General features: G+C 47.2%; 6 protein-coding genes across 6 annotated transcripts; 4 read left to right on the top strand and 2 right to left on the bottom strand.

Moving 5' to 3' along the window:
* Nucleotides 1–910: 910 nt before the first annotated feature.
* On the bottom strand, nucleotides 911–1920 carry F5891DRAFT_1207411 (uncharacterized protein; the record flags this gene model as incomplete). Its single annotated transcript, XM_041369064.1, has 4 exons — nucleotides 1583–1920; nucleotides 1352–1476; nucleotides 1143–1215; nucleotides 911–1086 (listed from the first exon to the last, which is right to left on the bottom strand). The coding sequence occupies exons 1-4, from the start codon at nucleotides 1656–1658 to the stop codon at nucleotides 911–913; spliced, it is 450 nt and encodes a 149-aa protein (XP_041229982.1). The 5' UTR covers nucleotides 1659–1920.
* Nucleotides 1921–2860: 940 nt separating this feature from the next.
* F5891DRAFT_43927 (uncharacterized protein) lies at nucleotides 2861–4178 on the top strand. Its single transcript, XM_041371832.1, has 9 exons — nucleotides 2861–3124; nucleotides 3177–3266; nucleotides 3320–3342; nucleotides 3403–3436; nucleotides 3490–3559; nucleotides 3616–3666; nucleotides 3722–3794; nucleotides 3851–3908; nucleotides 3963–4178. The coding sequence occupies exons 1-9, from the start codon at nucleotides 3084–3086 to the stop codon at nucleotides 4162–4164; spliced, it is 642 nt and encodes a 213-aa protein (XP_041229981.1). The 5' UTR covers nucleotides 2861–3083; the 3' UTR covers nucleotides 4165–4178.
* A 198-nt stretch (nucleotides 4179–4376) lies between these two features.
* Nucleotides 4377–5567, top strand: F5891DRAFT_1162651 (uncharacterized protein; the record flags this gene model as incomplete). Its single annotated transcript, XM_041365299.1, has 2 exons — nucleotides 4377–4422; nucleotides 4792–5567. 2 exons carry the CDS (start codon nucleotides 4377–4379, stop codon nucleotides 5565–5567), a joined length of 822 nt encoding a protein of 273 aa, XP_041229980.1.
* Nucleotides 5568–5688: 121 nt separating this feature from the next.
* On the top strand, nucleotides 5689–7098 carry F5891DRAFT_1014645 (uncharacterized protein; the record flags this gene model as incomplete). Its single annotated transcript, XM_041360840.1, has 1 exon — nucleotides 5689–7098. The coding sequence occupies one exon, from the start codon at nucleotides 5689–5691 to the stop codon at nucleotides 7063–7065; it is 1377 nt and encodes a 458-aa protein (XP_041229979.1). The 3' UTR covers nucleotides 7066–7098.
* Nucleotides 7099–9302: 2204 nt separating this feature from the next.
* Nucleotides 9303–10094, bottom strand: F5891DRAFT_1275939 (uncharacterized protein). Its single transcript, XM_041370223.1, has 4 exons — nucleotides 10043–10094; nucleotides 9925–9982; nucleotides 9428–9872; nucleotides 9303–9374 (listed from the first exon to the last, which is right to left on the bottom strand). Exons 2-3 carry the CDS (start codon nucleotides 9957–9959, stop codon nucleotides 9671–9673), a joined length of 237 nt encoding a protein of 78 aa, XP_041229978.1. The 5' UTR covers nucleotides 9960–9982; nucleotides 10043–10094; the 3' UTR covers nucleotides 9303–9374; nucleotides 9428–9670.
* Nucleotides 10095–13483: 3389 nt separating this feature from the next.
* On the top strand, nucleotides 13484–14760 carry F5891DRAFT_977256 (uncharacterized protein; the record flags this gene model as incomplete). The annotated part of the gene is made up of 3 exons (XM_041376684.1): nucleotides 13484–13837; nucleotides 13889–14218; nucleotides 14278–14760. The coding sequence occupies 3 exons, from the start codon at nucleotides 13484–13486 to the stop codon at nucleotides 14758–14760; spliced, it is 1167 nt and encodes a 388-aa protein (XP_041229977.1).
* Between the last annotated feature and the right edge of the window lie 229 nt (nucleotides 14761–14989).

Genomic DNA, 14989 nt, shown 5'->3' with positions numbered 1-14989 from the left:
TGAGATCGAGCTGCTTGCTATTAAGGAGCCGAGAAGGAAACAAGGGAAAAGGCCGCGCAAGAACTTGCCGGCTTTGAATGCGTGGAAGAGCGATGCGCCCAAGGAGGACGTGGAGGACATGTATGAGTTCGGCCAGTGGGGTTCTGCTAAGTCGCAGCCAAAATGTTGGAAACAAGACTCAGAACGGACAGCTGTCACAGGGCTGGATGATTTGCTGGATGTCAAGACACCGGGCGAAGATCAACTGGAATTCCAATAGTGTATTAACCTACACAATGTTTTTATAATCAACGAGGCGAGGTGGGAGTGTGTTACTCCAATGAATGACAGTAGAGTTGGAAGATAATGGATGATAGCAGGTACACTTGCAAGGACTGAAGACGATATCTGTATGCACGTGAATGTAATGTCAAGCTGGTGGGTGAGGGTGCATATAGGGCACAGAAAAAGATAGTGGATATACGGTAGCATGTTATGTATGTTTCACTTCCTGTTGCGAGATTTACAAACGCGAGGTTGTGGGGGCGATGGCAGACTGGCACCAAGGCCATGGATGGGAACACAGTCCGCGTCAATTTGATCGCACTTATCCATCAAAAGATTATAGATGAACAATTGTTCGTACCTGCAGAGACATAAATATGAATTGACAAGGACATCATCGGAACGCGCACCGAACATTTTCCAGTGTAAACACGACGGTCATAGATTATGGATTGCACCTCAGTAAGTTCGGTGCCATCACCAGCGCCAAATTCGCCGTTACCATCTCCATCGCCGCCTGCACCTTCTTCCCGAAAAAGAACTGCAAGAGGCTAGCTGATAAGGAAATAATGGTGGTCCGTCTGTTTATCGTGGGCAGACGTCTAACGAGCTGTGTGCATATTTCAGCTTCGCGAGAATGCGTAATTTAATCGTCGTACATCTCTTCAGGCATCAATATGTCCCATAGCTCACGCAACCAGGGCTTGAGTAACGAAGCTAGAACATGCGAATCATCTACGCTGCCAAGCGTATAATAGTCCCTATCAATATTAACGTCTCCCCTCTCTCCCTCCGTACGGAGGTAAATTGCACAAACGCAAGCTCTGATAACATAGAGCTCAGTATTTTAAATTCAGAGATCCTGCACACAAACGTACCAGGTGGATCCCAGCTCACTTGTTCAGTCACAGGGCGCATGAAGAATACAATGTTAGTTTGTATAAGTGCGTTCTAAGCATGAAATCATTAATGATTGAGAAAAGATGAATACCTGCAGGTTCACCAAAGTCACATAAAAATTGGAGCTCCAACTCGCATGATCCGCATCTAGTACACGGCAGAAACTTCCTGAATGAAGACTGCTCACGGGCTCGCCATTTGGCATATCCATGGTATTTTTATTGATCTTGGCATCTAGAACTGCTGCAGAGGCAGCCCTGTGCCTGTCGACATTAGCTATAGCTAGTGGGATGTTCGACGAATGATTGATGTCTGAGTACGAGCGTGGCAAGCGGGACGGTTCAACACGAATCTAGCCTGATTACAAATCAATTTGACGTTGTCTCATTTGGGTACGATACAATTTCATGACTTTTACGTTCTGCTCTCTGCTTGTATAAACCTCCAGCCAACGATAACTTTTGATTGGACATCAACGCAAACGAGGACACCATGTAAATGCACCACGATCAGCATAATCGCCAGCAAGAATTCACCGGTCCACTGATTGGCACGCTTCAACACATCACATATGTGCTCTTTTTCTCTTGTTCTCCATACGTTCAAGTGCAAAGGCTCGCGAAGACAATAGTGCTACTGGTGCTACCGTACTTGGAAATGTCTTTCCTCAACGATGCCAAATATTCCATTGTGAAAGCTGTCAGCATAGTTACGAAGATTGTTCCTAGGTATCTAATATGATATATTGCTTTAAATACCCTTATCATTTGTTCACCGTTTCACTGATGGTGCGATTCAGATGTTCAGATGCGAGAGTTAAGAACGTTGAAATTTGAAACGTTGAAAGACCATGTTCGTGGGATCAAACACCGACTCGGAATCCGGATATGTTGCGAGTTTTTGACAGATTACACTCTACTTCAGCGATGTTGGGTATGTCGTCTTTTCTCTATGTTCCCTTGACAAAATGCAGAGATAGCCATCGCCTCACGGCAAAGTTCACTCTCCGGTCCTGTGTCCCTAGTACCTACATCAAGTCGGACTATGAACAGACCACGATCTCACGAGGTCAAGTGGACACCCTGCGATCCGGTCACCAGTCTATGTGCAGATAGGCTAACGCTATACATCCACAAGTGTTCGTGACGCGCTGAGTATTTTATTTCAACGCTTTTACCGATGAAGGTGATTCACCTTTGTTCGCTGATGCGACCTTACTTTAGAACTACGGGCGAAGCGCCTTGAACGTTCTGAACGACACTGCAACTCGGCGAAGTCAAGTTTACGTGCCGGTCAAAGCTTCAAGCACGGCCAGATTCAGTATCTCGCAGCTCTGAGCCGTTTGACTGACATTTGACTTTGACAGTTGATTCGCTCAGACTGAATGCGGGCCGACAGCGCCAATCACAACTATAGCAAAAATATATTGCAGTCGCGTGTGCGAAACATCCCATGGCCCATGGACTCCTCATGATTCCCCGACCAATATAGGTCCACTAATTTGATTACAATGTCATCTACCTTAACAGGCAGATCAAATCCCAGTATTTGGTACTCGGTACTAATCCACTTGTGACGTTATGAAAAGAGCACAAAAGAAAGGTACGAAGGACAGCCAACCGTTCCTCGGCGCGTAACTTCAACGCCCAGGGAAATCGGTTCGTGCAGAAGCCGGCTGTCTGACAAGTCAAGGGCCATCATGTGCTATCACCTTGTTGAATAATGAGGGTCTCCAGCGTCAGGTACCGGAGGATGAAAGAGACGCTGGCTAAGTCGCAAACCAAGGAAGGTGGTACAACCTATGTGAGCCGAAACATATAAAAGCCTGCTTGCTGAGACTCTAATTACAGAACTCGAGCTCTTCAATCCACACTCAATCTCAACTACTACTACACTTTGTGTTTTAACGACCAGAAACAATGTCACCCCGACCCTTCGTCAGGAATTTGACCTTCCAGTCGTGAGTGTCCATGATCTCGCTTTGCACAAAATTTTCACCCGACGTTTCGCAGCAACGACCTCGGCAAGGAGGTCACGATCATGCTCGCTTGGAGTCCCAACGTAGATGGCCTCTACGAGGACGTCTTCCCGATAGTGTGGAAGTAAGTGCGCCCACTCGTGTCTTGGACGATTTAAAACTTTGCGATTTTTTCAGAGTCAGCAAATTCGGAAAGTCCGGTAGGTGTTTCCATTCTCTTGCTGTCAGGTTGCCGACTTACATATGATCCCTCCTTCTAGGTCCATACCGGGCTACCGCTACCTACACGGCCCAGTAAGATGATCGACAATATCAATAGTCTTGGAAGTCGCTTATATATCGTACAGGCTTGCTTTCTCCAGAGCCCAGGTCGAGAGTGGGAAGGTCATCAGCGCTGCGACCTCCGTCAATATCAATGTGAGCGATTCTCATCCATTCCTACATTTCTAGCACCAACGCAAGCCATGATGCAGAACAACGAGAAAACAACCTTGACAGAAGCCAACGATGTCTATCATTTCTCTGTGAGTCTGGCTTCCGTTGATTTTCATCTCAATCACCGACGAATACATCGTGCAGACTCCTGAGGCGGGAACGTCTGGCATCCTGCAGGCCCAGAACCACACTGGGAGTATTCAAGAAATAGCAGTCGGTTTGTGACCATCATGATCTCCTCTTCTTTCACCTGAGAGTATTGTCCACCTCCAGGCTTCGTAAACAAAGGAGATTTTATGCCCACACCCGTACTCTACTTCAGCGATGTTGGGTATGTCATATTTCTTGTGTTTCTCCTTCAAAGCGTTCACACTATCAAATGCAGAGATGGCAGTCGCGTCACGGCAAAGTTCACTCCGGTCCTGCGGGCCTACATTACGTCGGACTATGAAGAGACCTCTATCTTGCGAGGTCAAGTCGACACTCCTGCGATCTGGTCGCAGGACCTCACTGGGCTAGCTCAGAACACGACTTGGAACCTCTCGCGCGACGCGTCCAGTGGACGTTACACGATCACCCATGCTTGATTAGGGGATGCAACATTGGTGCGTCTAGATATCCGTTCTGTAATATCTGCATTTCAATGTTTACTGTGGTTTCATAGTATCTTCGTTCAAATCAATTGCCTTACTAAGTTGCTTATAGATTGCTTGTCTGTTATGTATTTTGCGAGAGTTGAACGTTGTAGATCTTCTTCTTATGGGGTTTTAAAATCTATGTGTTTCAAATCTTGCACAAGATGTCATGCTTTGTGAAACCGAACATCAACGCTCCACCTGACGGCAGTTAGTCTTGATGCATTTTGAGGACATTTTTATTGTAGTTGTTGAATTTGTCTAATTACTAATTATAGACAGGGGTTATTATTTTATCTCAAGTGAACATGTGATCGGTCGTGTGCTCAGGTAGCCTGACAAACCCCAATTGCAAAATTTACACGGTACCACGAAGTCAGGCCGCTTGATATCGAAGGAAGCAAGGTACTGACCTAAAGTTCTGCTCGAGTAGCTAGTCATCTCACTTGATTACACCGGCAGTCGCGATGGAAACGGAGTCCATTCCTCATACGGCTTTAGTCAAAGCGGTGAATTATGACGGTACCGTCCACCGGTCATTCTCTTCTCTAGACGCCGATGTTGTGCTCGGCGCCAAAGATCATACTCTGTTCCATATCCACTCATGGACACTCAAAACGACATCGGGCTGGTTCCGATCGCTCTTTTCCATGCCTCAACAAAACCCTCTTCCGAATCACCCCGAGCTCATCAATCTAGACGAGGACTCGCACACACTAGAGAGTCTCCTGCTTATGATCTCCGGTCTGCCGATAAATCCACTCACATCGTATGACGAGGTCGATGCATTGTTATTCGCTGCAGAAAAATACGAAATGCCAGGGCCTATCTCCCTCATACGCGTGCTCATCATGACGCCCCCGCTCCTAGACCAGCCTCTGCGTCTGTATGCAGCCGCAACCCGTTGTGGATGGGAAGAAGAGGCCAGACATGCATCCGTGCAGTCGCTTGCTCTCAACATCTACGCAGAGGAACATCAACCTATTCTCAGAAAGCTGCACACGGGCGCTGTGCTTGACCTGATGAACTTGCATCGCAATCGACGCGAGGGCATCCGCCAACGACTCAATGAGCAGCCGTTCGTGACAGGAAGCACGACAGCGTCTTGCCCGAGGTGCAGATGGAAGGTTGACCATCGTACGTGGAGAGAGCTCAAGTATAGAATCGTGATGGAGATGGATGTACGACCGTTAGGAGACACGGTCGTCGATGTGGGATTGACCGGTTGGCCTGAGGCGATCGCGTGTTGGGATGCCAGGTGTCCGAATACTGAGTGCACGTCCATGTTGTACGACAAGGCCGAGACTTTGCGTCTCATTCGCGACTGCATCGACGGTCTTCCTAAGACGACGTGAAACGCAGTAGTGTACCATTAGACACAATATATCATCATAGATAGGTTAGTCGAGCAAATGCTAATTGCTATGTTTCAAGAATGACCAATTTTGGTCAAATTAGGAATATCTATACTCATTCATGCTCGTCTACCATCGAGTCTCCAATTATGCAGGTGCAAGTCTTGCAAGGGCAGCCGCACGCTGCCTGACATCCTCTGCGACGCTTTCAGAGAGCAGCAGCAGCAGCAGCACGCAACCAGACTCCATTTTTACTGCCAAAGAATCTCCTTGGGACCACATATTGGACGACTCAATAAAAGAGATGCCACCTATCCTCCCCTCCCCAGTCGGCAATGACTTACGCGTTGGCGGCGTAGAAACCTCAGGACGCACCCGCGCACGCAGACAAGCGATGACCGCCCGCGAAATCAGCGCCTTCGACGAAATGTTCAACATGATCTTTGACGCAGTCTCAGAGCAAAAGAACCCCTCCGCCAAACTCTCCTCCTCAAAACAAGAAGACCCGCTCGCTGTTCTCAATGGAATGGGAATCGGTCGCAAGCCATTCGGTCACGCCCCAACGTCAGATTTATTCGGCAAACTCAGACGATACTCGAAACGGTTGAGATGGACAACGGAGGCAGATGAGGAATTTGATAAGAAGAAGGAGGAAATGGAGCTTTGCGATACGGATAAGCAGCTGCTTGAATGGGCTACGCGCGAGGTTTTTGGGCAGTCTCAGCAATACGGGGAACGCGCGCGGAATGCTATTGCTAAATCCGAGGAACAACATCAGCACGCTCCAGGCCTTACCCCACCCTCGAATGCAAATGCAAATGCAAACGCAAACGCAAACGCAAACGCAAACCCACTGCCACAACCAGCGTCTATGCACCCTGAACTCCAACACCCGACTTACCCATACCTCATTGCGCACCTCATGCGCTCTTTCCGTGATAAATACCGTGATCCCCACCTCGCTCTCTCCATCTTCGACTACGCCCGGCACTTAAGTATCCCAAGCTACGTATTCGGATGCACCACTCCCGCATACAACGAACTGATAGAAACCCGCTGGTCATGTTTCCACGACCTCAGAGGCGTGCATGACGCCCTCGAAGAGATGCGCGTCAATGGCGTCGAGCCGGATGGCAGAACCAAGAAACTCGTCGAAAAACTAAGGCGCGAAGTAGGCGCGCGCACGATTTGGGAAGAGGAGTCTGTGTTTGGGAGCGGAGAAGTCGTCGGGATGTTGTCTAAGATTGAGCAGCTTACTATTAAGGAGCCGAGAAGGAAACAGGGGAAAAGGCCGGGTAAGAAATTGCCGGCTTTGGATGCATGGAAGGGCGATGCGCTCAAGGAGGACGTGGAGGACGGGTATGAGTTCGGCCAGTGGGGTTCTGCCAAGTCGCAGCCAAAACGTTGGAAACAAGACTCAGAACGGACAGCTGTCACAGGGCTGGATGATTTGCTGGATGCCAAGATGCTGGGCGAAGATCAACTAGAATTTCAATAGCGTATTAATCTATACATTTTTTTATAATCAACGAGGCGAGGTGGGAGTGTGCTACTCCAATGAATGACAGTAGAGTTGGAAGATGATGAATGATGGGAAGTACACTTGCAAGGACTGAAGACGATATCTGTATGCACGTGAATGCAATTTCAAGCTGGTGGGTGAGGGTGCATAGGGTACAGAAAAAGATAGTGGATACACGGTATCATGTCAGGCATATTTCACTTTCTGTTGCGAGATTCACAAACGCGAAGTTGCGGGGGCTATGGCAGGCTGGCACCAAGGCCATGGATGGGAACACAGTCCGCGTCAATTTGATCGCACTTAGCCATCAAAAGATTATGGGCGAACACTTGTGCGTACCTGCAAAGACATCAAAATGGATGGACAAGAACATCATCGGAACGCGCACTGAACATTTGCCAGTGTAAACACGACGGTCATAGATTCTGGATTGCACCTCAGTAAGTTCGGTGCCATCGCCAGCGTCAGATTAGCCGTAGGTTCGCGAGAATGCGCAATGTTGTCGTTGTACACCTCTTCAGGGATCAATACGTCCCATAGCTCATGCAACCAGAGCTTGAGTAACGAAGCAGGACATGCGAATCATCTATGCTGTCAAGCGTATAATTGTTCCTGTCAATATTAATGTCTCCCCTCCCTCCGTACGGAGGAAAACTGCACAAACACAAACCTTGAGAACATAGAGCTCAATAGTTGAAATTGAGATATCACACACCAGCTGGTGGATCCCAGCTCCGAGTCACTTGTTCAGTTGCAGGGCGCGTGAAGAATAAAACTCTGGTTTTGCATAAGTGCGTTCTAAGCATGAAGTCATGGATGATCGAGAAAAGATGAATACCTTCGGATCCACTAAAGTCACCCAAAAATTGAAGCCCCATCTCACGTCCTCCGCATCTACACGGCGGCAAAAACTTGTTGACAAGGACTGCTCACGGGCTCGCCATTGACGTTTACCAGAAGTCCCCGTGGTGTTTTATCTGTCTTTGTATCTAGATCCGCTACAAAGGCAGCCTTGTGCCTGTCGACATTAGCTATAGTGAGATGTTCGAGATTGATGTCGATTTGAATTCGAGTACGGACGGTTGACGAATCTAGCCGGATTACAAATCAATTTGCATGTCACAATACAAAGTTTCACTGCCTCAACCGACGGTGAGGACACCATATAGTTACCAGCAAGAATTCACCGGTCCACTGACTGGCACGTTTCAGCATGTGCTCTTTTTCTCTTATCGGGTTCTTGATACGTCTAAGTGCAAAAGCTCGCGAAGACAATAGTCTTGCTACTGGGGCTACCATACATGTAAATGTCTTTCCTCGACAATACCAAGTACTCCATTGTGGAAAGCGGTCAGCAGATTTACGAAGATTGTTCCTAGGTATCCAATACAATATATTGCTTTAAATATCCTCATCATTTGTTCACCGTTTCACTGATGGATGGTGCGATTTAATGTTCAGATGCGAGGGAGTTGAAACGTTGAAAGACTATGTTCCTGGGATCAAATACCGCCTCGGAATCCGGATATGCTTGATCCTTGGTGAGTTTTTGACAGCTCAACAAAGACGCTGGTTGATGCCCATTGCACCGGGCCCTACACTCTACTTCGGCGATGTTGGGTATGTCATCTTTCCTCTGTGTCCCCTTGACAAAATGCCGAGATGATAGTCGCCTCACGGCAGAGTTCACTCTCCGGTCCTGCGTCCCTACATCAAGTCGGACTATGAACAGACCACAATCTTACCAGGTCAAGTGGACATCCTGCGAACCGGTCGCAGGACCTCACTGCGCTTGCCCAGAATACCACTCGCGATCTCAGATTTCGCACCCGGCGCGGTCACTGGACGTTACACGACTGTCCATGCTTGATTAAGGAATGCGACATTCGTGTGCCTAAATATCTGTTGCATAAGGTCTCCATCCTAATGTTTACTCTCCTTTCATAGTATCTTCGTCCAAACCAATGGCCTTACTTAGTTGCTTGTCTTTTTCGTGTGTCTTGTGTTTTGCAAGAGTTGAGAGTTGTACCGTTTTTATGGGGTTTATCTATTTGTTTGAAATCAAACGAGATATTCGTCAGTGGTCGAGATGAAATAAACGGAAGCCAGACTTACAGAGAAACGATAGACATCTGTAAGGGTTGTTTTCTCGCCGCTCTGCATCATGGTCTGCGTTGACTCTAGCAATTTCAGATTAAATGAGGGTCACTCACATTGATTATGTTCACGGAAGTTTCAGCGCTGATGGCGTTCCCATTCACGGCCCGAGCTCTGGAAAAGCAACGCTATACAGTGAATAAGTAACTTTCAATGCTATTGTTCTCGTCGATGATCTTACTGGGCTGTGCAGGTCACGGTAGCCTTGCATAGACCTGGAAAGAGGAGTCATATGTAAGTTGGCAACCTGGCAGTAAGAGTTCAAACACATAGACGAAATACATGACATACAAGCAATATCATAAAAAGAATAAGGAACCAATTGGAGCCATTGGTTTGGATAAAAATGCTATGAAAAAAGAGAAAACACTGATGCATATCCCACAGAATAAACATCTAGGCGCATCGATGTCGCATTCCTTAATCAAGCATGATCGATCGAGTAACGTCCAGTGGTCGGGTCGCGCGCGAGGTTCCAAGTCGTGCTCTGGGCAAGCGTAGTGAGGTCCTGCATCCACATCGCAGGAGTGTCGACTTGGCCTCGTACAATATCGGTCTCTTCGTAGTCGGACGTGATGTAAATGGGCAGCACCGAAGTGAACTTTGCCGTGACGCGACTGCTATCTCTGCATTTTATTGTGAACGGTCTGGAGAAGAAATTCATGAAAGACGACATACCCAATATCGCTGAGGTAGAGTACGGGCGTGGGCATAATGCCTCCTTTGTTTACAAAGCCTGGGGGTGGAAAATACACTAAGGTGAAAGAAAAGGAGACGGCGATCGTAACAAACTAACTGCGATATCTTCAATGGGCCCAGTGTGGTTCTGGGCCTGGCCGAGGTCGTTGCTGCGAAACGACAGCAACTCGGATGAAAAATTTATGGAGAACGAGATCACAGACACTCACGACTGGAAGGTCAAATTCTTGACGAAGGACCGGGGTGATATTGTTTCAAATCGTTAAACACAGAGTGTGATTGAGTATGGATTGAAGAGCTTGAATTCTGCAGTTAGAATCTCAGCAAGGAAGATTTTATATATTACGAGTTACATAGTGGGGAAAAGTAGGCTGTACCTCTTTCCTTGGTTTGCGATTGAGCCAGCGTTTGCTTCGTGCTTTGGTACCTGACGCTGGTGACCTTAATTGTTCGACAAGGCACTGGCACATGATGGCCATTGACTTGTCAGACTGCCGGCTTCTGCACGAACCGATTTACCTGAGCGTTTAAGTTGCGCGCTGGGAAGTTCGTATACGCTGTTGGCTGTCCTTCATACCTTCCTTTTGTGCTCTTTTCACAGGTGGACAGATTAGTACCGGGTGGGATTTGATCTGCCTGCCAAGGTAGACATTGGTATCGAAATAGTTGGCCAATACTTGTAGAGAGTTGAGTCACAGGGAGTCCATGGGCCGGGGCGCATTTCGGGACGCGCCACTGCAATGTCTTTTTGCTATAGTCCTGGCCTAGCCGGCCCGGGTTGAGTATGGGTTAAATCAACTGTCAAAGTAAAAGTTCAGTCAAACGAGCTGCAAAACGCCCAACCTGCTTCAACCGCATAAACTTGCGACGCTAATCACCAATTCATTGATGGGTTGCGTCAACAGGTAACTGCTTGAGAAAAAAATGTAAATAAGGCCACCTTACATTGTTAAGACCCTCTAAGCCCTCCGCCCTCCCTTGTGCATTTTCCCCGCCCTAGAGGTAAGCCAAATTTGGTAGTTCTGTGGTACTAACAGCAGACGAGGGGCGAACACGTACAGATGAGTGTAGATGAGCGAGTGTTAGATTAAAAAAGAACAGCAATCTCATGTTCTTGTGAGAGATGGTGCCACTACTACACATGTTACCGCAGAACCAATCTGCCTCGTAAGCCGTAAGCATTAAGCAAACCTACGCATTCAATAAAACTGTTGCAAACAGAATCAGCCGCGGTGATAGGAGCACGTCGAAACAAGACAAGTATCTACACATTGGCAGTGCAATCGGAGTTTTGCCTTAAGGGAGATTGAAATCAAAATGTAATTGGATGACACTCGAACAAGAACACATTTCGGACAGCTGGATGACAAAGCAAAATAAACCATATCTGTCCATCTAGGTTTTGTATTTATTTCAAATGACAAATAAATATAAATTTTTGAGTGTCCCTCAAAATATCAGGTGACAATGACAATGACATTTTTAAAACTCGTTTGGTAACTGTCATGTACATGACCAACCCAATGAAATATAACACTTGCCAAAAGATAAGTACACTTGGCATCCAATACTTAGCCCCACTCAATTCTTATCTTATTCTGCCATTTTATTTTGTGGCCTGTAATATAAATCTTGATTGCATGTGAAATAAAATGATGTAGAATTGAGTGCCTTGGTTTATTCTTCCAGTTTATCTGATGCAAGCATCACTGAGCTTGTAATTTGCCAAGCAGCTTGAAGTACCAGAGCATTTTGTAAGTTGGTTGGTCTCACTGACAGCATGAATGAATGTATACAATGGACACACCTAGGGAACTGCACAGGCATACCCCCAGGTATGGGCGGTTGTACCTGTACCCATACCCACTGAAATACCCATACCCGCACTTGGGGTATGGGTTTTACTACAGGTGTTGCACTCTCAGACCCATACCTGCACTTATGTGGGATATACCCATGGGTAGCATGAGAATTAGCAAAATAAATTGTACTCCTACAAAGTGCGCTACTATTGGCTACCTAGCTTAGTGTTGCCACGGCTCCAGCTTGTTGCCGGTTCTAGCCGTGGCCCGAGCTATAAATAGCTGAGTTGACAAGCGGTTACAGCTTATAAAATTATGGTCCAGCTTGGCTTGATTAGTTACAGCTAAGTCAACTTAAGGGCTTAAACCAACTCAAATATATTTTTAAATTAGAAGCTAAAAATAGATTTTAGAATTCAGAACTTTAGTCTTGAGAACCGCCACGAGAAACTTAGGAAAGCAGGTGTCAATCACACCGATTCACAATGCACTTCACATTTACAAGTCACATCATTCATACTCATGGGTCCACAAGACAAAGTAAGTGATTTCAATAATAATTAATCAAAAACTAAAAAAAGTATCTAGTTGTATGGTAGTGCTACTTGTGCATGAAGATTACGAGAACAGCGTGCATCAGCGCCATACACAGAGAGACCTGTTGTAAGGTAGCGGAGAGTTGAGAGAGTGGCTGCAACACAAGGAGAAGGGGAAAGAATCGTTTGGATGAGTTGAGAAGGGGATGAGATCATTCAGATGAGCTGAGAAAGGGACAGGATCATTCAGATGAGTTGAGAAGGGGGGGGTCGTTCAAACGAGTCGGAGATGCAGGTGGGGACGGTACTTCAGGAGGCTTCTAGGTCATGGTCATGGTAGTGGGAATTAGTGTCAAGGTCAGAGGTTTGTGTTGCGAAGGATATGCCTGTTAGAATAGATGTTTGCACAATGTGATTGAGACATGGATTAATGTTGTTGCTGGCAAAAATGAAAATGACAGACTCACCATATGCAACGGCTCGGAGCAGCATGGCTCATGCTCGAAGGAGGGTCAACAGCTTACGATCTGCAAATGGTGGGCAACAACTTGGATCAGCATGGCTTGTGCTTGAAGGAGGGTCGACAGACTTATGACCTGCAAACGGTGGGCAACGACTCGGATCAGTGTGGCTCATGCTCGAAGGAAGGTCGACAGACTTACGATCTGCAAACAGTGGGCAATGACTTGGATCAGCGTGGCTCGTGCTCGAAGGAGGATCAACAGCTTACGATCTGCAAATGGTGGGCAACAGCTTGGATCAGCATGGCTCATGATTGAAGGAGGGTCGACAGACTTATGATCTGCAAATGGTGGGCAATGACTCAGATCAGCATGGCTCGTGCTCGAAGGAGGGTCAACAGCTTACAATCTGCAAATGGTGGGCAATGACTCGGATCAGCATGGCTTGTGCTTGAAGGAAGGTCGACAGACTTATGATCTGCTAATGGCGGGTGACGACTCAGATCAGCATGGCCTGTGCTCGAAGGAGGGTCGACAGACTGAGAATCTGCTAATAGTGGGGACGACTGGGATCTGCATGGTTTGTGCTCGAAGGAGGGTCGACAGACTTACGATCTGCAAATGGTGGGCAATGACTCAGTCCGCGTCGATGAAGAAGATGATGCCGCCTACTGTGAAGAGAACCTCATGTAATGCGGATATTTTGAGGTGCATTATTACACCTACAGCAGAGATATCTATGCACAGCCCCTTATGGTCTCCTGAGGGTCAGAGAACCAGGCATGTTGTTCAGCCATCCAGTCCACTAGGTGTTGGCGCTGGTGATGTTGCCGCGCAACTTGATGATCAGTCTCTTGTACTGCCTGAACCACTTGAGGGTCCCAGAGTTACACCGACCACCTCACTGTTTGCTATCCCTGGAGAAGGAGAGATGGAAGTCCAGAACACCTCTGCGCATCAGGACGTCCCCCTAGATGACATAATGGACGACATGATGCCATCAGAAGGCTTGCAGGGTGTCACTGAGAGCATTGGATTGCTGGATCTACATGAACACGGTCGATCCCCTGAAGTAGATATCAATGTCAATCAGGTATGTATAGCCCTCATGGAACTCACCAGGTGAATTGACATGCTTCATTAGGTAGTCAATTCGCCTCTAGAGAGTGTATGTAAAGACGGGTACCTTGAAGGCATTCTGGTGTCTGCCGAATTGATGGAACACGAGGAGTTAGAGTCACTGGGGATGTTGGTAGATGACGTTTCGGCTGAGAGTGTGGAGGAAGTTTTGGTCACTGTTCATGAGCACCTCAATGTTGATGAAGACGACAGTGGTGTAGGTATGAGAAAAACACAGGAACTGGCGAGAAAACGCACGAAGGCAAGTTCAAGGCCTGTGTCGATGGCTGTGTCAGGAGATAGTGATGAAGAATGCCTTTTGGTGCTCATGCAATTAGAAGCTTCAGATGGAGAGGTGTGTTGCTTGTTCATGACAGGATGCCTATGTAACCTTTTCTTATCCTCTAATCGCAGGCAGGAGATGCGGATCATCCTATCTCCATCAACAGCAGCTGGACGGTATCTTCACACACTTCTTCAAGACAGCTTTCTCGGTCTCCTGTGCCTGCCAGTTCCTTGGGCGTCTCCAGTGTGGTAGATGGAGGTGATACTGCATTCATGAAGCAGCTCAAAGAGGGTGTCAACTATTGTATGGATGGATATCCTGTTGTGACATGGAATTCGTATTTGCAAGCACAGCGGCTGCTGCCTCTCAAATATTGTCTTGCCAAGGACCTTGCGCATGAGCTCCAGGACTGTGTCAATGCCCTCCCTCAGTCATACAGACATTCACATCAGGCAACTGTGCTCTTTGAGGCTATGATTGATGAAGCAATGGATGACGAGCTCAAAGCCCCTCCCATATCAATCATTAACGAGGTGACTGATGAAGGTGTGCCGCCTTGGGAATTTGTATACACAAACCAGATGTGGTACGGCGATGATCTTGCTTCTTGATTGAGGGATGTGATGACAATAAAGGAAGCAAATAAGATGGCGAGGTTAGCAAGACGACCATCAACTGAAGGAAACATGGTTAGAGTGGTATGTGGGTAGACACCTAACACATAATTGCACGCAATACCATGGCAAGAGCAAAAGTCATCAAGGTCAATGTGGTCTGACAAGAGATTGAGCCTCAGAGCAGCAGACAATATGAGTTGCAAATCGGACATCTGCTGACTGT

Source organism: Suillus fuscotomentosus (assembly GCF_016647785.1).
Source record: "Suillus fuscotomentosus strain FC203 chromosome Unknown F5891scaffold_10, whole genome shotgun sequence".
Taxonomy (NCBI): domain Eukaryota; kingdom Fungi; phylum Basidiomycota; class Agaricomycetes; order Boletales; family Suillaceae; genus Suillus; species Suillus fuscotomentosus.
This window is presented reverse-complemented; position numbering and strand designations above follow the sequence as displayed.